We start from the raw sequence: 27,254 nt of genomic DNA on the forward strand, positions 1-27,254 counted from the left end.
TCTAACCTCATATTTACCCATCTCGGCTTAACTCAGTGAGTCAGGAACAAAAGAAGACATTTTCTATATCCAAGACTCTTAGATTTAAGTTCAGGTAAAGTACACAAGTTCCTTGCTAAAGGAATCCAAATGTGGCCTCTGGATAATTCTAGATCTTCAAGGTTTCTGGAGTCACCCTTTCATTTGATACTCAAACTAAGTTCCTAATAAACTGAGACCCTATTCTTCATTCCATGGGAAGCTCTGTCTCCCAATATCTCCAAGGACTTTATTGGGAGCTGCATTTCTCCTTATTACGTTTTACTTTTATTTGTTACTCTCTTGTGGTTTTGAATCTCAGTACGTATTTTGCCTCTCGTGGTTGACTGATGTCCTCTTTTTGTTCTCCCATGGTCCAATGCCTTCATTACTCAAAGCACCTTCAACACCAAGCTGTTTTGTACAACCACCTTTTGTTGAAGGCCTAACAGAGCAAGCATCATCTTAGAATTTAATATTCTCCATTGGTCTCCCAAAGTTCTGCTGCTGTACCTGTGGGGGGATTTCTCAACTGTTTGTGCTCATATTATGGACCTCTCCTCCTTCACTTTAGAGACATTTTCCACTTCCTTCTCTTCAGAATTCAACTTCCTTCCAAGGTCCTCACTTGCAGGCTGATAGAGGCCAACTTCCAATTTCCTACCGTGTTATTATGAAGCATACTTTGGTTCTCAGTTACAACTCTTGTTCTAGACCATACCTAGTGTCCTTAGCCTTTATAAATAAAAAATGACCTATCAAGCTGATTTTTAAGCAAAATAATGAGGTACTTCTAAGATGAATGTTGTATATTTCCAGGAATATCAAAGTTTGTTTCCATTCTTTATACTCTTTTTAGTTTCCGATTATAGTACTATCACACTCCAGCAGATTTACAAAGTCTTTAAAAGCTAAAGATATACTGAGTTATAAAGATTACAATGAAGAATAATACAAATACAAAAATCATCATGTAGTTCTTTAAATTATGCTAAAAAAATATTTATAAATGCAAGTTCCAATGACATAAAAACAGACAATTTTTGGTTTCTAAAGTTTTGTGTCTTAGAATTGTGTATATTTAGAAACTATTCCGTTGCTTTGTTTATTCACAGGTATTTGTGTAGTTCTTTAAAGCAGATAATCTCAGGTCAAAGTTTTTTGTTTTTTTTTTTTTTTAGTCTTTTTGTGTATCTCTTATGTATTTGGCGAGATCTGTATATCTCGTCCATTGAAGATCAACCAGGGGCAAAAAAAGAGGTGGTTTCAATCTCTTCTTGAAACTTAGATCTTTTCAGTGTCATGGTTGAGATGCAGGATATTAGGGAAGAGCTTTGGGTTTGGGATATACCCTATTATTTCTAAATAATGGCCTCCCTCCACTTGACTGATGACCCCCTCCTGCTGAATAATTCATTTGTTTAGACATTCAAGGAATAGTCTCTTGGTATTCATTAAGCATGCTCAATCTAAGAGCGTTATCAGAGAGCACCAGAAATCTGCCAGCTTCTTTGAAAGCCTCTGGTGGTGACAAATGGCAACAGTGCCATTTACTAAAACAACTGGGTTTCAAGTTTTCAGATCTTTAATATTAAGAAGTATGTGATCCCAAGATAAATAAAGGTTTCAACATATTTGTATTCTACATTTGAGAGTTTGGTAGTTATGCGAACAGAATCGGGGGCAAAACTTACCAAGTTAGTGTCTCAGGTCTATCACTTTGTAATCTTATGACTTTGGAGAAGTGACAAACTCTATGACTGTAAAAGGTGTTGGTGTAGTGTTGTTATGAGTGTTGACGTGAGTTAATTACGTAAATTGCTTTGAAGACTGTCTGGCGCTAGTAAGAACTATATAAGTGAGAGCTTTTATTATTATTCTGTATTAGTAGGTGTGTATTCATATATTATTGACCAAAGAAATGTTGAATTTAAAAAAAATCCTGCAACTTTATAACATATTACTTTAACATTTGGAGTTCTTTTTCAGGACAGGAAGAAGACTGCCTTTTAATTTGTTCCTTAACTCTTTCTCTCTCTTCAGTCTCGATGCCTCCTCTTCCTAGATTTGCTTTTTTGGACAAGACTCTGCCTTAAGTTGATATAATATAAATGGTAACATAGCTCAAATTTTTTTTTTTCATGTTCATACCTCATGACAATCTGAACATTATAGAAGAAACCTACAGTTAAATATGGGTGGCTACCAAATTTCTATCAGTGTGGACTGTACCTTTTATTTATGGTTGTAAATCTTGATCTAATATGTGAAGATCTCTAGGATGGTAAAAAATATCTGGAGCCATTGTCTACATTTATTTTTTTTTCAGCCTGTTGCCCTTTAACATTCTTTTGCAAGGATTTTTATGCTCTTTTCACAGGTATAGTGTCTTACACAAAAGAGTCAAATTATTTTCCAACATAAATCAAAACTTTTTGCCTATATAAGCTGAAAACAGAACTTGAAACATATCATCAGTGCAACTCTAATGAATGTTCCCTACACGTCTTCTTACACTTGAGAAACATGCCAAGTGAAATCTTCAAATATATGTTTATACTTTTTCTACTACAGGAATTGATACATTTAGATTTGGATTGAAATATATTATGTTTAGATCACTCTGTGTTTCTTCTTTTATTTCTTTTTTTTTTTTTTTCTCTACAGTTTATTGCTTTTGCTTCTTTATTCTTCATCCTGGTTTCAATCACAACTTTTTGCCTGGAGACACACGAAGCTTTCAATATTGTTAAAAACAAGACAGAACCAGTCATCAATGGCACAAGTGTCGTTCTACAGTATGAAATCGAAACAGATCCTGCCTTGACGTATGTAGAAGGAGTGTGCGTGGTATGGTTTACTTTTGAATTTTTAGTCCGTATTGTTTTTTCCCCCAATAAACTTGAATTCATCAAAAACCTCTTGAATATCATTGACTTTGTGGCCATCCTACCCTTCTACTTAGAGGTGGGACTCAGTGGGCTGTCATCCAAAGCTGCTAAAGATGTACTTGGCTTCCTCAGGGTGGTCAGGTTTGTCAGGATCCTGAGAATCTTCAAGCTCACCCGCCATTTTGTAGGTCTGAGGGTGCTTGGACACACGCTTCGAGCAAGTACTAATGAATTTTTGCTGCTGATCATCTTCCTGGCTCTAGGAGTTTTGATATTTGCTACTATGATCTACTATGCGGAGAGAGTAGGAGCTCAACCCAATGACCCTTCAGCTAGTGAGCACACGCAGTTCAAAAACATTCCTATTGGGTTCTGGTGGGCTGTAGTGACCATGACTACCTTGGGCTATGGAGATATGTACCCCCAAACGTGGTCAGGGATGCTTGTGGGAGCCCTGTGTGCTCTGGCTGGAGTACTGACAATAGCCATGCCGGTGCCTGTCATTGTCAACAATTTTGGAATGTACTACTCCTTGGCAATGGCGAAGCAGAAACTTCCAAGAAAAAGAAAGAAGCACATCCCTCCTGCCCCTCAGGCAACCTCGCCTACATTTTGCAAGACAGAATTAAATATGGCCTGTAATAGCACACAGGGTGACACGTGTCTGGGCAAAGACAATCGGCTTCCGGAACATAACAGATCAGGTAAGGCACGATTTCAAATGCATGCCATTAAATACTTTATAGACCAGTATGTCCCTGAAATAGAAGGCAAGCATTCTCATTTTCCGCAAATTTTCATGAGTTTTCCATTCTACCCCTTCACAAAAAATTTGTTTGTGTCAGGCTTGTAGATAGCTAGATTATAGCTTTTCTAAATGAATCCTAAGTAGAAGTCTGCATAGCTGGCTATAGAGCTCTCCTGCTTTAGTGGGAATGCCCTTTGCTGATGGTACCAATATTTTCTTTTGCCTGTTTGTTGCTTTTGTGCCAATGTTTCTTTGTTTCCCTGCACGATGTGATGGTACGATACTGGACATTTTCCATCCTTCATTCTCAAAATGTTGATCTCCATATCATTTGGCTTGGCGTGTTTGTCTCAGTTTTATCTCTGCCACATGGGGCCATGCATTTTAACCTAATTCACAAGAAGAAGATATGTAAGAAGAATGGACGTTTACATTTCAAAGGCCTAAACACCAAAGAGGTGATATGTAAGATGTCCCTTTTCAAAGTAAATAGCTTCCTCAGTAATATTACGGAGGGTTCATTAAGTTTTCATTATTCTTAAATTAGGATATTTCAATATAATCCCTTTGGATTGGGTAAGGTGCTATGTAATATAATCAGCCCAACATTATTCAGGGGCTAGATGATCTGCTTTGGCTAATCAATGGCAAGGTTGAATTTCTCTGTGGATTTCCTTTTTTATGCACTCTGCATTGGGCTTTGTTCCCTCCCAGAACTCAGTTTTGGATGATTTACTGCTTGAATTAGTTGAATTGCTACTCCTCTCTATTGTCATAAATAATCTAGGGTTGATTGTAGGCTGACATTCAGTTTGCCAAAGTGATAGTCAATAGTGTCATCTCTAGTCTATTATGTCTACTACAGATGAAATATTTTGTAGTTTACACAATTTAGATTTTGTCCACTATGAAAAGTTAAGGTATATGCATATACCTTAACTTTTTCTTGTAGAAAAATGACTTACTAGAATCCCATGTGAATAATTTTGCGTTATTTAGAAATAACAACAATTAAACAAAGCAAGCAAGGAAACAAACAAACAGAAAAGGCAAGTGACATTTTCACAGGTTCCCTCCTTAGCTTCCAAAAGTTATTATGGGGTACATGGAAAAAAAAAAAACTGGCTGGAACTGAACTGCTTTTTCAAAGATTTTATTCGCAGTCCTTATGTTTATTTAGTAGATTGTTTTGCAAATTCTGTCAATATGTATCTGAGAATTGTTACGCCAGGAATGTCTTTATGAAAGATGAAATTTAGTTGGTGTTACTGCTCTCATTAGACTGCTCTCACGTACTTGCGCAGAGCCCGTATGAAGGGCATGGAAATGAGGACACACTCTCAGCCTGGGCAAACATTGTTATAAGTTAGTATCTAGGCTGATAGGATGTGAAAGTCTTTGGCAAAAACATATAGAAGTAAACAGTTGTTTCAAGGGCATTTGAGAAGTTGATCTTTTTCCACTGGTATGCTCAAAAATATTATGTCACCTCAAAATAGAGAACCTGGACATGAAGTTTGTGAACTTCAGGATTATTTTCATTACAATTTATTGGGGAAAATTACTTTCAGAAAATAATAAAAGCATGCGTCTTAAAGCACTGCAAAGACAAATATTTACTTAGGAGTTTTTCCTTCAGTAGGCTCCACTTTCAAAGATGTCTATTTGCATTAACTAGATAACACGTCAAAAATGGAAAGATATTAACTTGTGTGCTACTTCATTATCACACTTATTTTGAATTCACATTAATTTTGTAAAAGTTATTGTCCTATTAGATAAAATCCAAAATGAAGTTAAAATTTCCCAAACAACATTTCTCTCCTTTTCAGTACATTTCCATTTTGCTCCACATAAATTTTTTGTAATGAGTGATGAAAATTCTTTTTCTTATCATGATGTGATTATTGTGTTTTGTATATCGAGTGACTGTACTATGGACATTCGGCGTAAACTCTTTGTACTGTCTCATTTCCTCATCCATCACTGTCTGTCAATGGGCATGGTGCTGTGACCAGTGTTATCAGGTGACGACAGTACAGGAAGTGAGCCGCCATTATCACCCCCAGAAAGGCTCCCCATCAGACGCTCTAGTACCAGAGACAAACACAGAAGAGGGGAAACATGTTTCCTACTGACGACAGGTGATTACACGTGTGCTTCTGATGGAGGGATCAGGAAAGGTAGGCATGCATTTAATCAGATCCTAACAGGTGACTTAGCAATTAAATGCTGCAAATATATGGAGTGCTGTAAAATGCTCTTTCATCATTTTCTAGGAGCAACTGTGCAATCATGGTGCTCTTTTCCTCATCATATCTTCTCTCTTTATAAACATTTAAAAATACATATCATAACAGCCGACTTGATTGTCATATCTAAAAGGCATTTCACCCTTCTTTTTTTTTTTACATTTTGTTTTTTCATTTGTCTATGGGCAGAATTGTAATGAAGTATTTAAAAATTAAGTCACTCGTCTAATTACTTTAATACAATGGATTCAGCAGTCTTTAAAAGTTATCTTTTTTCCTACAATGAATTAAACTCACTAGTTGACACTATGCATATATTTGATAAGTAATTAATAATTTAAAACAATAATAAAGCTTTTTTCAAAGTAAAACATTAAACGTACTCTAGTTGTCTCTTATCCAGTATTTGGGCCACTTTTCCTAGTGGTTTACCTGAATGTCAGAAGGTTGCTAAGGTACAAGATCCTCAGCCATATAGAACAATATACCCAATCACTGGAAAGGCTACTTGTGTACTTACAAAATGTACTGATGGAATTTTTCTTCAGGGCAGTAATAATTCTAAGTTTATTATTTTTTTAATTGACACTGAACAGTACGTGGCACATAGAAGATACTTAATAAATATTTGTTGAATGAATACATTGTATCGGACAGACATCTTTGTTAAGGAATATAACAAGATACTGAAGCTCCACTCCAGCACAGTTTCATTTCCCTAGATTGTGCCAGGCATCTATGACTATTCCTTAGGTGCTAGTTTTTGTCTTTGTTTTTGTTTTAGTAAATTTTACGAACCAACAATTGGACCCTTTTCTTCTCCTTAAGAAATAGTTTTGTGACACTTATAACCCACCATTGTCAAAGTGCTGGTATGCTCTTAGATTACCTCCTACTTTGAGAATTCCAGTGGCTTTAGTGTCATGGTTATTTTTCTCTGTTTATTGACAGAATAGAGAAAGAACTATTAATTTCTTATGAAGAAATAATAATTTCTTATGCAGTTGACTGAATTTGAACGAAAAGCCACTCCAAAACTTTCACGTTAGTGCAAGTGCATTTTTAAAATATTGTGCTTATTTGCTATTCATTGCAGTTTCTTCCTATTGAATACTTTACCATTTTAAGCCTAAAATATTTATTTTGTGATGACTGCTTTCTTTGAAATAGCTCATTACCCATGTTGTGCTTCTCTTTCATTTCTTCTGAGCACTTTACATTGTTCTTTCTGTCTCCATACCTGTGAGTCGTGAAAGAGAAGACAAAGGACTCTTCTTTTGTTTCTTTAATATGTAATATTTTAAATCCTTCTTCATTCTAAGAACTTTCAATCTCTACCTCTATCCCTTGCACCAAAATGTATTTCAATCATCTTAATAGATTTATTTGATTTTTTGCTATTTTACATTTAAATATCATGTTACAACAATTTTTAAATATTTTATAAAGATAGTTAATATTCTGTCATAGTATTTGAGCAAAATATATGTACATATATTAAATAATAATATCTAACTAATAATATAGAACATAGTATTTTAAGTGCATTGTAATCTTAAATCACTATACGTGTATATACATATATACTTATATATGTATATATGTATTTTTATGTAATATGTGGTTAGATTTATGTGCATTTTGAGCATCATTCAATAAAGTATCACATGCAATATTTATACTAGGGTTACATGTTTAAGGATCTAGATAGAATTTTTTTTTCTAGGTTAGAAAATATTTTGAATTTTAAACTGTCAAAGGGGATCACATTTGAAAAAGGACTGCAAGTTATAAAGCACTATATAAATATAATTTTTCCATAAAATAGCAAACTTTCATGAGCAAAGCAATTCATAAGATATTCAGTTTATATGAGAAAACCATACATTCAATCTTATTTCACAAATACAAATTCTATCAGTGAGAACATCTTTGAAAACTCATCTATGAGCTTTTTATTCTTTGTCATTTCTCACCATAATCAACTTCGTTTTCATTCTTGCCCAATTCTTTTGCAGATTTGTGTTCTTTTCCTAGGTCTGATAACATTTCTGGCTAATTTCACTTAATCTTCTCAGTGTCTTATTTTGTCATGTCTATTAGAAATCCATTCATTTCTTCTCCTTTTTCCTTTATGTAGATTAGAGATGTCTCCTATTACTCCTACTCAGATATTTATTTCCTATATGATTTCTTCCTGGCCTTTCAAATTGGTTTCTACCTTAACCTGATTTTAGAGTTATGAAAATTCTCCCCTATGTACATGAGATAAATGACTGGATTCCCATTGTATTATTTTTCTATCAACAAATGTAAATGTAGTTGGGCATACATTAAGAAAACATGTGGATTCCCTAAAAGAGTAAACTCCCAAAACTTAGAACCTGTGTTTTTATTTATATAGTAGTTTTATGAAATCATTTTACATGAACACAAACATACCCATTGATAGTACATGAATAGGAAGTTTCAATACTGTCCCAAACTAATATGTGCTCTTAAAAGCTGTATAAAGTGTATACCATGTATTGGGTTCAACATTGTTTATTCTCATGAATTATATTTTTAGTCATTCCATTCAGTAGAAGTTTGATAAGGCAAAATTTTATCAAATTTTCTGTTCATAAATGAACCTCCAGAATAAAGGAACAATATATTTATATGAATAACTTATAATTTTACTAATTAAATACTTGTTACTAAATTATAAGGGAAGCCTTCTCAAATGGACATTGAAATCATAGTTATTAAAAATAAAAGACCTATAAATAGAATAAATAATATTTATGTTAATAACTATAATTCAGAAAAGTAAACATTGAGAATGGCAACCAAGATTTACATGTAACTAGCATGATTAATGTAAATTGTCAAACAGATTTTTTACCTTTTTGGAAGTCTTATAGAGAACATGGTGACAGTGAGGACAAAAGGTACATTTTTATAAGGATGAATTTTAGTTGTTAACAACCTCTTTGTTTCATACATATTCACTAGTTTGCTTTTAATCAAAACCAATCAATGTTTATAGTCTAGTTTACATTTTTCGGTTACACTAAAAATCCAAGTCAACTTGTATAAATTATTCTTTCTACAATTTCCAGTTATATTTCCAATCGCATTACAGAAGAGTAGTGATAACTAGCCCTCCAGGCACGTGAAGATCCCTATGTAAGAAAAAATGACTTGCAATTCCTTTTTAATTATTTAAGACATTCTCCCATTAACTACTCCATTAGCTACCAAAGGAGAACGAAATATATACCACCTCCCATGCTTTATAGCTCAAAATACTAACAAAATATATAGGCAGATAATTAGCAGAAATTATGTCCTAGAGAACTTCATTGTAGTTAATGGAGGACATAAATTTCCATCTACAAAATATCAAAGAAGACATCTAATCTGCTGAAAGTTTGTGGGTGTATATGTAGGGAGAGGTTCCTATTATTCCAATCTTACCCCACAGTAGAGCTATTTAGTTTTCCTATCTACAACACTTTTTTCAGTGGAGCTGTCAGAACATTTATTTGCTAAGCTGTATAGTATAACTACTTTTTCAGTTAATAGTTGCCTGGCTTTTAAGACAATTTTACTTCTAACTTTATACTAGGTACTCCCTTCCTCATTTACCTGCCTCTAATCTTTCCTAATAAAAAATACTGCAATATATGAATCCTTCCAAAGGTGACCTTGATGGGGTGTTGCTTGAGTAGCTAAGGCAAATCAATAGGTTAGAGCTTGTGGGAAGTATCTTTCATTCTGTAAATTCATGATGATCATGAACAAAAGATTAGAATGCACGATAATAGAAAGAAAAGGTGGATTAAGATCAAATTGTTCTCAATTCCTGGCAGGGGAGAGTCAGCTGAAAATATATAATCAAAATCAGACTTTAATTTACTAAAATTATGACTCAATTTATATTCATTTCTTTTCTTTTTTTTTTTTTTTTTACTTTTTTTTTTAAATACAAGGGATTAGAAATGGGCATTCATTCTACATCATCTAGATAATGGCATTAAAAACCATTATTTAGGAATCATCCTTTTAACCCCATAAGGCTGGAAGATTAAATATGCTGGAAAAGAGTTGTCCACTTAAAGTTAAGCATGCTTTATTAGCTTAGTAATAATAAAAAGTGAAAAGAGAAAAAATAGCTCATTTTTTTTTTAAGGAACATATTCTGAAATTTAAAAATATTTGCCAAATTTATATCTTACTTAAGTTGCTTTGCCTGATTCTTAAAAGCTTTCTGATATTGTGTATGCCAAAATTACATCAATACAGACTGTAATCTGCGAACAAATAGATTTTGAAGTATTGCAACAGTAATTTGTGATAGCTGGTTTAATCTTTTGGAAGTGACAACTACAGTGAGCTTCATTTTTTTTTTTTTTTAGAGTTGTAAATTGTCTCAATATTGAATTCTTTGTAAACAAATTCTTTGAGCTCAAAAATAGCACTTTTGATTACCCTGCATGATATTGTTTGTCTTTGTCTATTTTCTGGTTGAATTCAACTGATGTCTGTGCATTTTTTCATAAAAGGATATGAAAAATCCCGAAGCTTAAACAACATAGCGGGCTTGGCAGGCAATGCTCTGAGGCTCTCTCCAGTAACATCACCCTACAACTCTCCTTGTCCTCTGAGGCGCTCTCGATCTCCCATCCCATCTATCTTGTAAACCAAACTGCATCAGTCGGCTTAATTGTCTTAATTCAAGTACTGTTTATCCCATAATGGAAATAATTAAACATAGACTTACTCCAAGCTCCATTAATACAGTACCAATCCTGCATGATACTACTATCTGAAATCAGAAATGCCATTTGGGTAGCCAACAAATCTTATCCTGGCTTTAAATGAATCTTATCCTGGTAGTGCTACTACTTCTCCATATTAATTGCCCTGATCTCCTTTTGCAATAAAATGACAGATAGCATCAGATATTGGCCAGTACCCTAATACATAAACATATCTTCAGGGAGATATATTTAAACCAGTGTGCTTCCAAATGCCAACCACTTCATGGGAACTTCATTTCTTGTGACTCTCTAAACCATTCTGAAGATGTCTGGGATTCTATTTTGATTGCTCACAACATGACTTTGGTCAGCTCATTTGCATGGACCATCTTGTCTCTATCACCTGAAAGCAATGTCACAAAGTTCGGGGACCATGGATGGCTCGGGATATGTGTACTTGCATTGAACCATCCTGCTGATGTGAAAGTACTGGTCGACTGTTCTGCATGTTGAATTGTGGGGCATGGAGGGCGAGTTTCTCCCTGACATATTTTTTTTCTTATTCTTTGAAAAAAATATTTGTTTTAAAAGATTTAATTTCTTGATTGATTTACTTTTGTTCCAAAATGCTGTATTGGAGTTCTGAATATCTCTGGTTGTTTGCACACAGATAACTGCAAAGAGGTTGTCATTACTGGTTACACGCAAGCTGAGGCCAGATCTCTTACTTAATGGCTTGGGGAAGGCACAAAACATGAGAGAAAGGTAACTGCCAGCCAGGCTTGCATTGTTTAGATAGGAATTGCTGCTTGGTACTAGAGTCATATATTTTTTTTAAATCCCAGAATTTGTCATCATTTTCAGAGGCAGAGTGCCAAATATCATTCAAAGCTCTTGTCATTTTTACCCCCTTCCTTTATTTTAATTATTATTTTTTTTGCAAACAACAAGGAGCATTGTTGTTCACGGGAAGCTTTCTTGACCAGCCTTAAATTTCTGACTCACGGGATTAATCAGATTTTCAGGCAGTATTTAATCAGGTGCTTTGTCCTGTATGTTGTTCTGTCCGTTTGTCTTAGCTCCCTGTCTTAAGTGTATATGCCATCTGTCTCCATGAAGCACAGAAATGCCTTGATAAGGTGTTCATGATTTTAGTACTGGGTCTTCTCCCCTGCCCCTTGCCTTCTTTGGTTACTTGGAACAAGCCTCTCTGCTTGTTCACTCCAATGAAACCCCCAGGGTGTCTTATTCAGTCCAAGTGGAAGAAATTCTGTTTACACATCCCTACAAATGCAATAGCAGTAGTGTGTCTGGTGTACTGGGCATGAGAGGGAGGAAAAATGTCATACTATAAATTGAGAGATAAACAATATTTCTGAGGCATTTAGGATCCTAGAGACTGCTAATTCCTAATGCTCATGTTTATTTTCAGTTAGGAAGATAATTGCCACTTTTATGATTGGCCACATAACAAGTACTACTTTATATTCCTAAGTCCTAGAGCATGATCTGCATGTCAAAGACCTTGTACAGCAATGTATTTACTCAGACATAAACATCTGATATTTAGAAATTCAGTGATGCTTTTGATAACACCACACATAGAAAGTTATAATTACACACAGCTTTATGGTAAAGAAATTAATATACTGTCTGGTGCTGCTGTTATTGACTGCAGTGTTGTACAGAATTTATCATGGATTTTTGACTGCTGAAAAAGGGACTGTGGAATTTAGCCATACCAAGGACTGTACTGGAAACAGATTTCTGCTGCTGAATGTGCCCTGATGTGACCAGGTTGCACTTGGAAGAGATCCTCCCGTCTTCATGAGGCATTAAAAGTTCGTAAAAGAACTGTGGATGGAACTCATTTGGTGCTCCCCATATGAGTGGTCTGCTTGTGGACTGGCCAGCGTCCATGAAACAACTGTAAATACCAGCGTGTGTGCATGGATCAACAGCTTTGGCCATCTCACGTCAAAGGAAGCCAAATTCATGATCAACATCTCTGGAGCTTCAAGTAAGGCCCATACCTCTGTGAATTACCACCTCATGGAGTTGCAGTAGATTGTGCTGTGAATCATAAAAGCAGTGATATTGGTGTAGTATAGGTCTGTCTTAATTTCCCTTATTTCTCCTTTGTTGGTTGGATCCACAAACACTAACTGTATCATTTTTTTAATAAACCACTTATATGATCAGCTTGTCAGGTTACGTTGTGAAATTTTCAGTGCCTATTTATCAAAACTGACCTATTTTGAATCCCACATTTGTTTAAGTTCTGAAAAATTGTTTGACTTAAAAAACTCACTAATATTACTTATAGTTTAAGTGTTTTGTCATTGTTACCTCAATTATTAATATGACAAAAAATAAAATTCTGGCAATGAGAGTATTTTTTTATTAAATGATCAAGGAACAATGTCAGTATATAGTAGAATATTAATTGAATTATATCCTAAAATGTATATTTTGCATAAAAGAGATATTCTTCAATCAATTACTTTTTTGTGTTTTGTGGCAAATTAAGCTTGTACTTGTCTTTAAATATGTTGCAGTTGAAACCGTATAAGAATTCTTCGTCTTGCTTAATCAGTATTTCCAGAATCTATTAGTTCCCCTGGGATTCTGAATATAACATATAACCTAATTATGAACCTCTGTATCGTGGACCTTTTGTGAACATCTCAAGGTGCATGCACATCCTTGTTGATAATTGATGGAAATGTAAATAACTGAAATGAAGAATAAAAGGCAAATAAGCTGGGGATAAACTTGAATCCTATCTGATTAAATTCTTCATATTCTTTTCTTGGCTCTTCTCTTTGTTTTGGAGTTTTCAACAGGCTTTACTATTTTTATGCATCATGATACCAAACCTAATACTCATACATTATAAAAAATTTGAGATGAAAGGATTTATAAACATAATAGCTCACATTTTCATTTAAGTCTTAGGCATGTGTCTTCCTTTTCTAAGTGCTTTTTTCTCTTATGATTCAGAAGTGGTAAAATTATGAATTATTATGGTATTTGATTTTTATATGGCATTTTATGACTAATACTGAATTTTCACTTACACTTTCCAACTTAATCATCACAGAGATTCTGGAGGTAAATATTTTTTGTTTTCATTTTATTGGTGGTGAAGTGAAGGATCACAGAGGCAAAACTGTGCCACAGATAATTTCCCCTGTCATAGTTTATTATGGTTTAAATATTTACTGAGCCTCTTGTTGTAAATACTTACCTTCCAAAGATGGCTTCTGTCTCACTTTTGGGTAATGGACCACTGTTTCAGCAGCGCACCACACATAGCTGACATTCCATTTGTATTGGGGGGTTATGTGTAAATTTATCCTGTAAATTCTATGATGCCAACAGGATTAGAGGAAAGGTAAAATGGAAAAGAGAAATAAGGTTGGGTAATCCAACACTTTCCCATAATGCATCAACAGAATCTTTTCTAGGTCTAAAAGTGCTCAGTGTTGATTATTAAGAGACTATTAAGAAACTGAGATTCAGAAAAGGAAATCTGTCTAAATATAATTACTGATAAAAAGTTTTTAATGATTGTGTCAGGATGTAGGATTTACTGTAGAAAGGGAAAAATATGTAGGATGGGGAAAGAATACATTTTAATAGATAATTGACATCAAATTTTGATTAAAAAATCAAGGTTAAATAGCCATGAATGAAAAGTGAAGATATTCATTTTATCTTTGAAATAAATCACAAGACAGATGAATTGAATAGCAACAGCGAACTTAACTTGGAAAGAGACAATGAATATATTAAAAGGCTATAGTACCAAGCAGGGACTTTGGAGGATTTATAACATGCTTGAAGACATTTAGAGCTAAATGAATCTGTTAAAAAATTGAAATCCTTAGCAGTTTATGATGATTAAAATATGTGGTTTAAAATTTTCCTTACTGAAAAAAATTGTCATCCTTCCTTCCAATTTCCCCTGCCAAAATTTAATGAATTGTTTAAATACTCGGACACTATTAAACTATAGATTTATACAAATTTTCTCTAACATGGTTGCTGTGTCATTAATATTCATCTTAAATTTTGTTACTTCCTGTTCTCCCCTAAAATAATTGTTTTCATTATTGTCTAAAAATTAAATAATTTAATTGAATTAGTATTACATGATTTCTTTTTTTACTTATCAAACTGTCACAGCAAAGTGACAGATCACTGAATATGCATTTTGAACATTAAAATGTTCAAAGACTATGGATTTTCCATTGAGGATCCCAGGTACCTAGCACTCAATTTTTAAGAAATGAACTATATTTTAGAGCAGTTTTAGATTCACAGCAAAATTAAGCAAAAAGTACAGAGTCCCCATTTATCCCCTGCCCCTCACCACGCACAACATCCCCGACTATCTGTATCCTACACCAGTGATATTTGTTACAAGTGATGAACCTGCATTGATGCATCATTATCCAAAGTCCATAGTTTACATTAGAGTTCATTCTTTTTTTTTTTTTTCGGTACGCGGGCCTCTCACTGTTGTGGCCTCTCCCATTGCGGAGCACAGGCTCCGGACGCGCAGGCTCAGCGCCCATGGCTCACGGGCCCAGCCGCTCTGCGGCATGTGGGATCTACCCGGACCGGGACACGAACCCGTATCCCCTGCGTTGGCAGGCGGACTCTCAACCACTGCGCCACCAGGGAAGCCCAAGAGTTCGTTCTTGGTGTTGTACATTCTATGGAACTTGATAAATGTCTAATGACAGGAATCAATTATTGAAGAATAATTTCACTGCCCTAGAAATCCTCTGTGCTCTATTTACCCCTCCCCTCATCTTGGCAACCACTAATCTTTTTATTGTCTTCCTGGTTTTGTCTTTTCTAGATGTCATACAGTTATAATCATATAGGATGTAGTCTTAGATTGGCTTCTTTCTCTCAGTGGTACGCGCTTAAGGTTGCTCCATGTTTTTTCATGGCCTGATAGCTTATTTCTTTTTAGTGCTGAATAATATTCCATTGTCTGGATGTACCATAGTTTATCCAGTCACCTACTGAAGTTGCTGGGTTGCTTCCAAGTTTTGGCAATTATGAATAAAGCTGTTACAAACATTTGTGTTCAGGTTTTGTGTGGGCATATGTTTTCAATTCATCTGGGTAAATACCAAGGTGCACAGCTGCTGCTATTTACACTCATTTTTTTTTTTATTTGGTCCCCTGACACATTTATCAGAACTACTTTTCTCCTAATTCATCTTCTTACTGTCAATCATGTGAACCACACAGGAGTTATTTATAAATCTGTCACTTCACTTCAAGCTGTAAATATGTTGATTGATTATCCACCAACAGATTTTTCTCTGTAAAAGTAATTTTTTTTTACAAAAAATAGTAAAAGCTCTTATAGAAATCAAAAAAGTTTAAAAAATTAACTATAATTCCATAATTTTCCACTCAACAAATCAAATGTTTTTGTTTTATCAATTTGCCTTTTTTCCCTTTTGTTATTTTTACTTTATAATACTCATGTGTGTGTTCGTGTGTGTGTGTGTGTGTATGTGTGTGTGTGTGTGTGTATTTAACCTATCATTCAAGTCATGCTGCAATTTGGCCTACTACCTTTCTAGCCTCTGTTCATTCTCTCTCATGTACGGTGTTCTAACTATGTGCATGTTCATGGAAGCATCCCAGGGCAACACAGATGAGTAAGACATCATTCCTAGCATTGAAAACTTCATCTACTATGTTGATCTCTAATTCTGGCTCTGCATCAGAAAAACTGTTGGTGTCCTTTAAAAAAACTAATGCCAGCGCTCAACTCTAAACTTTTGAAATTATATCTGGAGATGAGTCCTAGACATACACTGTTTTTAAAAAAGACTTAGCATATATATTATTAACAAATGTAACAGAACAAACAAAAAATTAGCATGAATTAAGCTATTATAGAGTTTAGAAATATCATGCCCCTATTTACTGTATAGCTAGTCTTTTACTAGCAGACCAACCAAGTACTTCATTAGGAAATTCTTTTTTTTTTTCCATAGTCCTTAAATGTGATTCCAAATTTGAGGAGCCATTTAAAAAATTTTTTGTGCATGTATTATAAATCCATAGAGTTTAAATCTTCATTTCTCAGTATATTTCTTATAATAAAAAATGATTTAAGGACATACCATGTAACTCAAGATCAAGTAACTTATTTTTGAGGGAAACTCAATTTTTTGATTTTTGTTATAAATTTGATAAACACTTAGACATTTGTCTATGAGCCAGGAAGTGTTGTCGTCACACCAAAATGATTAAAATTTCTTTGGCATTAGTGAAAAATTCACATTTATCTTAGGAGTGGTGAATAGTGACATGAAACAGCTAGCATATGAAAGGATTCTTAATGTAATTTGAAGGTGGTAGTTTCTGAAACCTTTGATTAAACCTTTCTTTAATCAATGGGCTCAGTGTCTTTATTTCCTTTTGAGATCTGTTAGCAATGAACTGAACTCTTATTTAAAACCAATTCTTTCTTAATGGCCAAGAGAAAGTATATTACTTAAAGATATGCCTAATTTTCTGATCAAAAATAAAACAAAACAAAACCTGTAATTTTATTGCAAAGGATTAAGCATGAAGGCAGTACCTAAGGACTGAATGTATATTTCTTTATTTTTTTCTTTTTTTCCCTGAGAGCTCACATTTTACCAGTAATTTGGTCTCTCTGGAAACAAAGGGCACCAGTTTAAACACTCTACAATGATGTTTACTCCTGTTGCAGTAGCTGTTCCTTATCACACTGGGTGCTGGCAGGAAGATTAAAAAAATCATGGGAATTCTGGACAGATGGCTGATAGAGAGCATCAGAACCTAAGATAGTAATGATTAAAACACACGTATATACCGCTGGATATTCAGAGACAAAGAAAAGCCAAAGATAGAGCAGCAAACGGTGAATATTGCCTGAAGCAAGGTCATTTAGTGTGAAATAAACAAAAGGACAAGTCAAAGGTAAAGGAATAATTATGTAATTCTGCTTCATAAGCCATGTTAGAATAAATTCTGCACAAAAGGACCAGACATTCTTTTCACTGGAGACCTTGAAAGGTTTGCATTACATCACAGGGGGCTAGAGAAGAGACCATCAATTTTCACATTCCCTAACGAAGAATGAATTTAGACAATTTTCTCTTAGATGCTCTGTTTTTATTTGCTTCTTTCAGTTTTGACAAAGAAATATCCTTTCTTTACTTTTACATTAATGTTAAGGTTAAATGTTTTCAGAACCAACTGATGACTGTCAAAATATAAAATACCACTAGCTTTATATTTGTTTTGATTTGTGTAAAATGTATTTGTACAAGTTTTTAAAAATTTATTATAAGAGCACCACATGACAGAGTACTACTGAGAACACACTGCCTTTTAATGTGAAACTCCTTAATGACACAAATGAGATTCCTAGGAAAAATATCATTATAAGGTTTATTTTCCAAAATTAAATTTCTTCAGGCTCAGATCTACCTACTTGTTTTTTAGAACTGATAATGCATAACAACCATAACATTGAGTGTCAAAATATTAAGGGGAAATAAGATTATTTGCCTTTAATATCATCTTTTCTTGGCACCAAATGTTCTTGTGTTGACATGCGGTGTGTTGGACCTGTGGAAAAAGGACACACAGAATTACTCCTTAGAAAGCATCTTCTGACCTAAGTGGTTCACTTGAGAGCCATAGGCAGTAACTTCTACAGCCTCACACCATTGAATAATCCTTCATCCAACTAAACTAGGTTTAACTATGAGACTGTTTCATGACACGAATGTTATCTTTTGAATTGCCAACTGATGGTTATGACCAAGATGCCTTAACATTCCCCTCAAGTCCACAAAACATGTTTCTTCCTGGCCATCGGCCCCTGACAACCTTTTTCTTAGAGCATTTACTTTTGAAAACTTGCTAGTGTAAATTCTTTCTCTGCCCCTTGGAAGTGTAAGTCTTCTCCTAGCTCTTGCCAGTTCTACAACCCAGGAATATCTTTCTCAAGGGCCCGGGAGCCATTTCTCTGAAATGTAATAATCATGAAAGATAGCACCTCTAACTCTGTGGGAAGGTAGGAGCCTAACTTTCTTAAGTGCCAATTAGCAAACACCGATGGCCGAATCACATTAACCAAACTCCCCTCTAATGTCCTCTGGTACTTTTCACTAGCTCACCCCGGGGCTTAAAATCTCTACCACTTTTGTTTCAGTGTAGTTGAGTTCCATCTCTTTCCTTTATTGCAGTAGTCTTAAATAAAATCTTCCCTGCCTAACTAGTACCACGCAATTTGTCTTTAACAGTTCCTTGGTAGATATTATAAGTTGTGGTGAATCACAGAAAAAAAAAAAAACTTTGAGGACGTACATGGGTTGGGCAGGAGTGGGGAGGAATTCCAACCACTCTGTTAGTCACTTTAATTTTGAAATAAATCTTTAGAAGATTTTAATAATATCATAAATATAATTTGAAAATGAATAAAAATCAGCTCCTTTCCTTTTTTGAAACAGTTAAGTTTCCTTTTTTGAAAGGATTAAACTGAAAGGCAGCTGTAAGTAAACTGGTAAGTTGCTGCCATTCATGTCTTTTCATTTTACTGCCAAAAATATGATAAAATGATCTAATTAGATCTGCTCTTTTTCTGGACACTGTCCCTTGGAGTCTCCCAGCAGGCATTCATCACTCTATTTCTACTGCTTGGCACCCTACCAGGCTCACTGAAGAATCTCAATACATATTTATTAAATTGAACTGTTATGGGCTTCCCCGGTGGTGCAGTGGTTGAGAGTCCGCCTGCTGATGCAGGGGACACGGGTTCGTGCCCCGGTCCAGGAAGATCCCACATGCCGCGGAGCGGCTGGGCCCGTGAGCCATGGGCGCTGAGCCTGCGCGTCCGGAGCCTGTGCTCCGCAACGGGAGAGGCCACAACAGTCAGAGGCCCGCGTACTGCAAAAAAACAAACAAACAAAAAAAATTGAACTGTTAGTAAGACTCATTTTTCTGAAATTTGTATCTCACTATGTTCTTTCCTAGTTGTACATCTATCAACATCAGAGTAAAATGCAAACTTTTAAGCTTGCCATTTAAGACATTTTATCATTTGGCTTCTTTTTACCTCTCTATAGTCAACAATTTATTCTTTTCTTTGGTTCCTTTGTTCAGTATCTCCAGGGCCTCACAGAGTCTCTAGGATATGGTAGACACAGTGTTCACCATTGTCCCTGGACCTCTTGCAGCCCTGCCTCACCTATTGGTCTGGACCTTCTTGGACACTAATAACTATCTGGATTAAACTTCAATTTGCCACAGATTCTATGGTTACTCTATTTTAAACCTCTTTATATTTATCTAAACTTTTTCAACAGCAATGCCAGAATTAACTCCCAGGATCAGAAATTCACTTTACAGATCTCCTCTGGTGCCCTCTCCCCTTAATTAGCACAAGTAATTAAGTCCTACTGTGCTTTGTAGATAAACCTACTTAACCTATGGTAAATCAAATGGTATTTAGAGTCAAAGTAAATTTGAGTTGGAATCTTGTTCTCATCCTTTACTAGCTATATGATTTAGGACAAGTAATTTAAACTATAAATTTCATAGAAACTTGTAAACTTCTGAGAATAATATCTACAACATAATTTTGTCATGAATTTTGAATGAGAAAATGCATGTAATATGCTTAGCACAGTATTGTATCCAGAGATTCTGCTCAGTAAATGTGAACTGCAATTATGATTATAATTATTATTACTTTTTTTTTTTACAAAGAATTTTTATAGTGTAGTAACTTGTAATTTTTTCTCTAGTGTTGATGTTTTTGTATGTGATAGACATGGGACAAAATTTTGACAACAGTTTCTAAACCCATTTCCAATTGCCTTTAAAGATAATGAAATCTTCCTTTCAAATTCATCCTGGCATCAACATGAACATACTTTTAATGGTTTTTAAAAAATTGTTTACAGACTAAATCTCAGAGATGGAGGTATTTACATTTTATAACAGCAAATAGAAGTCGGCAGAATCTCTTTGGTAATTTAAAGTTTCAATATGATTGGAAAGTCTTAGCATATTTCCTGAATAATATAAAAATATTATATGTATATATAATTTCTATTTAATTCTGCAAAGTAGGCTTAAGAGATTCCAAGATTACCCCCAGGTCACACTAAGACCACCCAAAATTAGACATGATCTTTGGGTGGTGTTGGTACTTCCCTAGTCTATTAAGAATTCTTTAGAAAATACCAAATCCACAAAAGTGGAATTATCTGTTTATTTTTCACATTAGGAGGAAGTTTTATTCTGAACTGGTTCAAGTAATGGTTTTAATAACATGGTTATTCTCTTAGTCATTTCTCACAATACTGTGAAAATGGAAAACAATGCCCTCATTTAGCTTGGGAAGGGGGGAAGCAGTGGCCAATGTTGTTAACAACAACAGTAACACAAGACTTTGTGTTTGTTCTTTTCTGAGATAATATCAGAATGGTGATCATGTCCTACTTAACAAAGAAACGACATACTAGATAAGCGAACTCTTCCAATATTTGTGACTGAATAAAACTACATGAAATACATTTCTTTAGCATTTTTCCAACACATTCATATATATAAACTATAAAAAAAAACCCTCAACACTATAAAAATAAAATTTGTTGCTAATGGAGGAATGAAATATTCTAAGGAATGGAATAATTTAATTATGCAACTTCTCTCTTTACATTACCACATTACTAATAAAACATGCACTCACTCTCTTTTACCTAGGATTATGTTATATATATTCATATGAATAAACTCTGGGCTTACAAAGCAGTATCTAGAGTTTCTGTATTAAATATCAATGATAAAAAGGGTATAATTTTTAGGCATGCATTTTTTAAAGGACCGTTTTAGTTTTCAATTTGCAGTTTATTCTCAAGTCTTGATAGCTTTATTCTGAAACAAAACAAAAGACATGACAGAACCAGATGCCTTAGCTTGTGTCATTTTCTTTGAGAAAGCAATATTCACTAAAGAATCAGAGCTATCATTTTCTTGACGTGGGCAAGGATGGGGGTGGGGTGGGAATGGCAGGTGTAAACCTAAGCCAGAAGCAAAATCCCTCCTATATCCAAATTGTGCTACATAAAACGTTCAAGTACATTGTTTTTATAAATGGAAGTACCCTCAAAGGCAAAATTTAAAGACCTTTATCTTTTGAGATTTCAACTTTAGAAAACTGTCTCTCTTGATGTGAATTGCTGAGATAATTATAAATCTTTTGCTCTTTAAGATGCATAGCTTGAACTTAAAATAAAATTGAGAAGTAATTTGAATGTAATATTGAACGCATATTGTAATATTATATTTTGAATTTCTGATATCTGACACCAAAAAGAAAAAAGTTAGAAAAAAAAAATATTCCCAAATGTTCATTATATTCTTATTAAATAAAATACACTTTATTTACATAAATCTGAATATAATAAACAAACACTGGTAGGTTAATGTCCAAAGATCAGAGAGATGACTATTTTCTGCAAATTCTGTTGCGTATGTGGTGACTTTAGTTCAGGGTATGGTAAAAATATTTACTGATTGCTTACTATTTTACAGGTACTCTCCTAAGTGCTTTGGTGTCAGTGAACAAAACAGATTAAAGACTGTTTCCTTTGTGAAGCTGATGCTCTAGAACACAACTACTTAAAAACATTAATCACTTTAATAAAATTTAAATAAAACCTTAATATTTAAAAAATTTTAAAAACTCTCAAATTGGCTGTTAAAAAAAGCAACACAAATCATCAGCTCCTTGGTCTTCTCCCAAAGCACTGATTTTTTTTTTTTTTTTTTCGCGGTACGCGGGCCTCTCACTGTTGTGGCCTCTCGCATTGCGGAGCAATGGCTCCGAACGCGCAGGTTCAGCAGCCATGGCCCACGGGCGCAGCCGCTCTGCGGCATATGGGATCTTTCCCGGACTGGGGCACAAACCTGTGTCCCCTGCATCGGCAGGCGGACTCTCAACCACTGCGCCACCAGGGAAGCCCCCAAAGCACTGATTTTTGTATTACAATTAATTGACAGAACAACCCAAAATAACTGCTAATGTTCTCACCTGTTCATGAAAAGAATATAACATAGAGCCAACATGAAATATTTAAAGATCATATTCTAGGCCTTTTTTTCACTTTAAGTAGATTTATACTGTTGGAGCATAATTGAATAAAAGTTGGATCTTTTTTATGCCATGATTTAACGATGCAATTTTTAGATCCAAATTAGTCTTATTTTTCCTAATGTTCCTTAAATCCTTCTCTGGTTTGGAGGCTACAGAAATGTATGGTAGTAGCCAAAAGGGAAATTTCCCCAAATTTGTAGTTGATTATGTAACCCAGAAGCAAATTTGTTTTATAATCCTGTGGGCAATATATCAATACCATATTTGGCATTAGTGGTCTTTCCCTTCAAGAGTATGAGTTCTCAAAAATGAAATTAATATTCTAGCTATTGAAGTTATTTAAATTTCAAAGGATTTAGGGCCATTCAATTCTGTAAGTGAAAACGTAAGAAGCTACATTTACCCCTAAGGTGGACACAAATAATTTTATTTCCAAATTGCAGTAGGAAACTTTGAGTAATAATGAAACATTGCTTATATTGTGTGGCATATATGAAGCTTCATAAAAAAATGAAGGAATCTTGACTACTGAAATAATATGGTATAAAGACAGATAATATGCTTATTTTCTAAAAACTCTTTATCTCAAGTGTTGTGGACTGTTTAATGACTCAGAATGGCAAAATTGTGAGCCTTATATGAGCTCCATTTTTACAAACAGAATATAAAGGATATTGGTTTACGTGGCAGTTCAGATGAGGTCATTGGGCATCAAATATTCCTCTTGAAAAGTTTATTTAGGCACAATGGTTATCTATACATAGGTAAAAAGACCTGACTTTTGGACATTTTTATTTAAACCATCAAACTGCCACAACCCAGTTCCATACAGGCACAGTATTCACCTGTGTTTCTCTCTCTTTCTCTCTCTCTCCCTCCCTCCCTCTCTCTCTGTCTTTCTCTCTCTCATGTTTGGCCATAGGGGTAAGGCTATCAGTAAAACAGTACAATGTTTACTTAAAATAATGAAAAACAAGTCATTTTACTTTTCAATATTTTTCAATGTGTAACTATTGTAAGTGGATAGCTGTTTTCCACAAATAGAATAAAGCTAATATTATTTGCTTGAACTTTCCAGAAGAAAGAGTAATAAGAGAAGATTCAGAATATTTTTGCTAGGCTTTGTTGTTTTTCCATTTGATCCGGGTTTATTTCATCCTGACTTGACAACCTGATGGATTCTTTCAAAGGCTACCAGCCCAGAAGAAAATATCTCTTAAAATATTGTGAAATTGTGTTTCTCAGAAAGACCTTTTCTTTTTTAACCTTTCTAAAAATGTTAAAAAAAAGTTAACCTTTTAAAAAGGTTCATCATCAATCTGAGGAATATAGCCCATATTTGGTGGCAAGAATTACTTGCTTGCTTATTTATTTATTTTGGTGTTGGTTTCATTATCCCTCATGTTTCCTGTAAACTATGGCATGGCATTTCCTTTTCACCAAAAGGACATTCCAAAACCATGCATTTTCTAATTGGATCATCAATATATTAATTCTTCCAAATAGATTTTGAAAGTATACTCTGAGGTACACAATCAGGGTAATGGTTTTCATGATAGTCCTTCAAGGTAATCTGTTTATTTTATCCTTGTTTTCTAATTAAAACATTCCGCCTGTGAATTTGGGGCTTTTGAGTTGAAAGGTGAAAAAATTGATTACTATGTTTATTTTTACTGCTAATTTTTAAAGAATGCATCTCTCAAACCCCTATCCATGTTCCATAATGCAGCGCTTTTGCCTACAGATGCTAGAGCATAGTAGTAAAACTGTCACTCTTTGCAGATGATATGATATTGTATATAGAAAATCCTAAAGATGTCACCAATAACTACTAAAGCTCATCAATGAAGTTGGTAAGGTTGCAGGATACAAAATGAATGCACAGAAATCTCTTGCATTCCTATACCCTAATGATGAAAAATCTGAAAGAGAAATTAAGGAAACAATCCCATTTACAATTGCAACAAAAAGAATAAAATACCTAGGAATAAACCTATGTAAGGAGGTGAAACACTTGCATTCAGAAAACTATAAAATACTACTGAAAGAAATGAAAGATGACATAAACAGATGGAGAAATATACCACGTTCTTGGATTGGAAGAATCAATATTGTGAAAATGACTATACTACCCAAAACAATCTGCAGATTCAATGCAATCCCTATTGAACTACCAATGGCATTCTTCACAGAATTAGAACAAAATATTTTACAATTCATATGGAAACACAAAAGACCCTAAATATTCAAAGCAATCTTGAGAAATAAAAATGGAGCTGGATGAATCAGGCTCCCTGACTTCAAACTATACTGCAAACTATAATCAAGACAGTATGGTACTGGCACAAAAACAGAAATATAGATAATTGGTACAGGATAGAAAGCCCAGAGGTAAACCCACACACATATGGTGACCTAACTTATGACAAAAGAGGCAAGAACATACAATGGAGGAAAGACAGCCTCTTCAATAAGTGGTGCTGCGAAAACTGGACAGCTACATGTAAAAGAATGAAATTAAAACAGTACCTAATACCATACACAAAAATAAACTCCAAATGGATTAAAGACCTAAATGTAAGACTGGACACTATAAAACTCTTAGAGGAAAATATAGGAAAAACACTCTTTGACATAAACCACAGCAAGATCTTTTTTGACCCACCTTCTAGAGCAATGGAAATAAAAACAAAAATAAACAAATGGGACTTAATGAAACTTAAAAGCCTTTGCACAGCAAAAGAAACCATAAACAAGATGAAAAGACAACCCTCAGAATGGGAGAAAATATTTGCAACTGAAACAACAGACAAAGGATTAATCTCCAAAATATGCAAACAGCACATGGAGCTCAATATCAAAAAAACATACAATCCAATTAAAAAATGGGTGGAAGACCTAAATAGACATTTCAGCAAAGAAGACATGCAGATGGTCAAGAGGCACATGAAAAGATGCTAAACATCACTAATTATTAGAGAAATACAAATCAAAACTACAATGAGATATCACCTCACAACTGTCAGAATGGCCATCATCAAAAAATCTACAAACAATAAATGTTGGAGAGGGTGTGGAGGAAAGGGAACCCTCCTGCACAGTAGGTGAGAATGTAAATTGATACAACCACTATGGAGAACAGTATGGAGGTTGCTTAAAAAACTAGACATAGAACTACCATATGACCCAACAATCCCACTACTGGGCATATACCCTGAGAAAACCATAATTCAAAAAGAGTCATGTACCACAATGTTCATTGCAGCTCTATTTACAATAGCCAGGACATGGAAGCAACCTAAATGTCCATCGACAGATGAATAGATAAAGAAGATGTGGCACATACGTACAATGCAATATTACTCAGCCCTAAAAAGAAATGAAATTGAGTTATCTGTAGTGAGGTGGATGGACCTAGAGTCTGTCATACAGAGTGAAGTAAGTCAGAAAGAGAAAAACAAATACCATATGGTAACACATATATATGGAATTTAAAAAAAAAAATGATACTGATGAACATAGTGGCAGGACAGGAATAATGAAGTAGACATAAAGAATGGACTTGAGGACATGGGGTGGGAGGGTGAAGCTGGGGTGAAGTGAGAGTAGCATCGACATATATACACTACCAAATGTAAAATAATTAACTAGTAGGAACAGCAGCATAGCACAGGTAGATCAGCTGGGTGCTTTGCAACGACATAGAGAGTGGGATAGGGAGGGTGGGAGGGAGGCGCAAGAGGGAGGGAATTAAAAAAACCCAAAAAACAAAAATCTACAGATGTAGACAAGTATGTTTACTATGTACTACATACATCAGTTTCATAAATAAAAACCCAACCAATTGGTTGTTCATTAACTTAGAAATTGCCATCTCTGGGCACACAAACTTAATTTTCTACTTTCTCAGAAAGAAAAAACATGATGAGAAAATGAGTAACATTCCAGAAGGATATTCAACTTTTTCTTTTTTTTAGGAGGACAAGCTATTTTTTTCACACTAGAAGCATCTATAAGCATAGAAACATTGATAGGTTGCTCATAACTTTGACATCATTTTAAGAAAAATAGTTCAGTACTTGAGAGCTGCAACATAATTAGGTCAATGATACAAATTTAAAACTTTATCCTTTAGAAATATCATATCATTCAGATTTTCTCATCTTCAGACTAGTCTTTTCCATCTTTTTAACACTCAGGACTAGTCAGGACCAATAATTCAGATTATTATTAGAAATAATTGGAAGTTATATGCCTTTGGGAAATTGTTATTTATTTAGACAAATTAGTTAGATGACCAATGTATCTCCTCCAATTAGTTGTGAACTACCTAGGAGGAAGAGATACTTCACGAGCTGTTTTAATTAGCAACAACAATAAGGGATATTACAGTCCTAGGAGGAATCCTAGATA

The 27,254-nt window shown here is 34.5% G+C and overlaps 1 protein-coding gene across 5 annotated transcripts in view; it reads left to right on the plus strand.

Annotated features, from left to right (window-relative positions):
* The window catches only part of KCNC2 (potassium voltage-gated channel subfamily C member 2), a 198,863-nt gene extending 185,396 nt beyond the window's left edge, over positions 1-13,467 (plus strand). For 4 of the 5 annotated variants that reach the window (XM_033866313.2, XM_019952044.3, XM_073788393.1 and 1 more), the window contains exons 3-5: positions 2,686-3,613; positions 5,676-5,840; positions 10,460-12,289. In XM_033866313.2, the coding sequence (XP_033722204.2) occupies positions 2,686-3,613; positions 5,676-5,840; positions 10,460-10,596 (1,230 nt within the window). In that variant the 3' untranslated portion in view covers positions 10,597-12,289. Of the gene's footprint in view, positions 1-2,685; positions 3,614-5,675; positions 5,841-10,459; positions 12,290-12,335 lie in introns of those variants that run through there. The other variant, XR_012324289.1, reaches the window with a different exon arrangement.
* Positions 13,468-27,254: the final 13,787 nt, after the last annotated feature.

The sequence above is a fragment of the Tursiops truncatus genome, chromosome 11, assembly GCF_011762595.2.
Source record: "Tursiops truncatus isolate mTurTru1 chromosome 11, mTurTru1.mat.Y, whole genome shotgun sequence".
In the NCBI taxonomy this organism is placed as follows: domain Eukaryota; kingdom Metazoa; phylum Chordata; class Mammalia; order Artiodactyla; family Delphinidae; genus Tursiops; species Tursiops truncatus.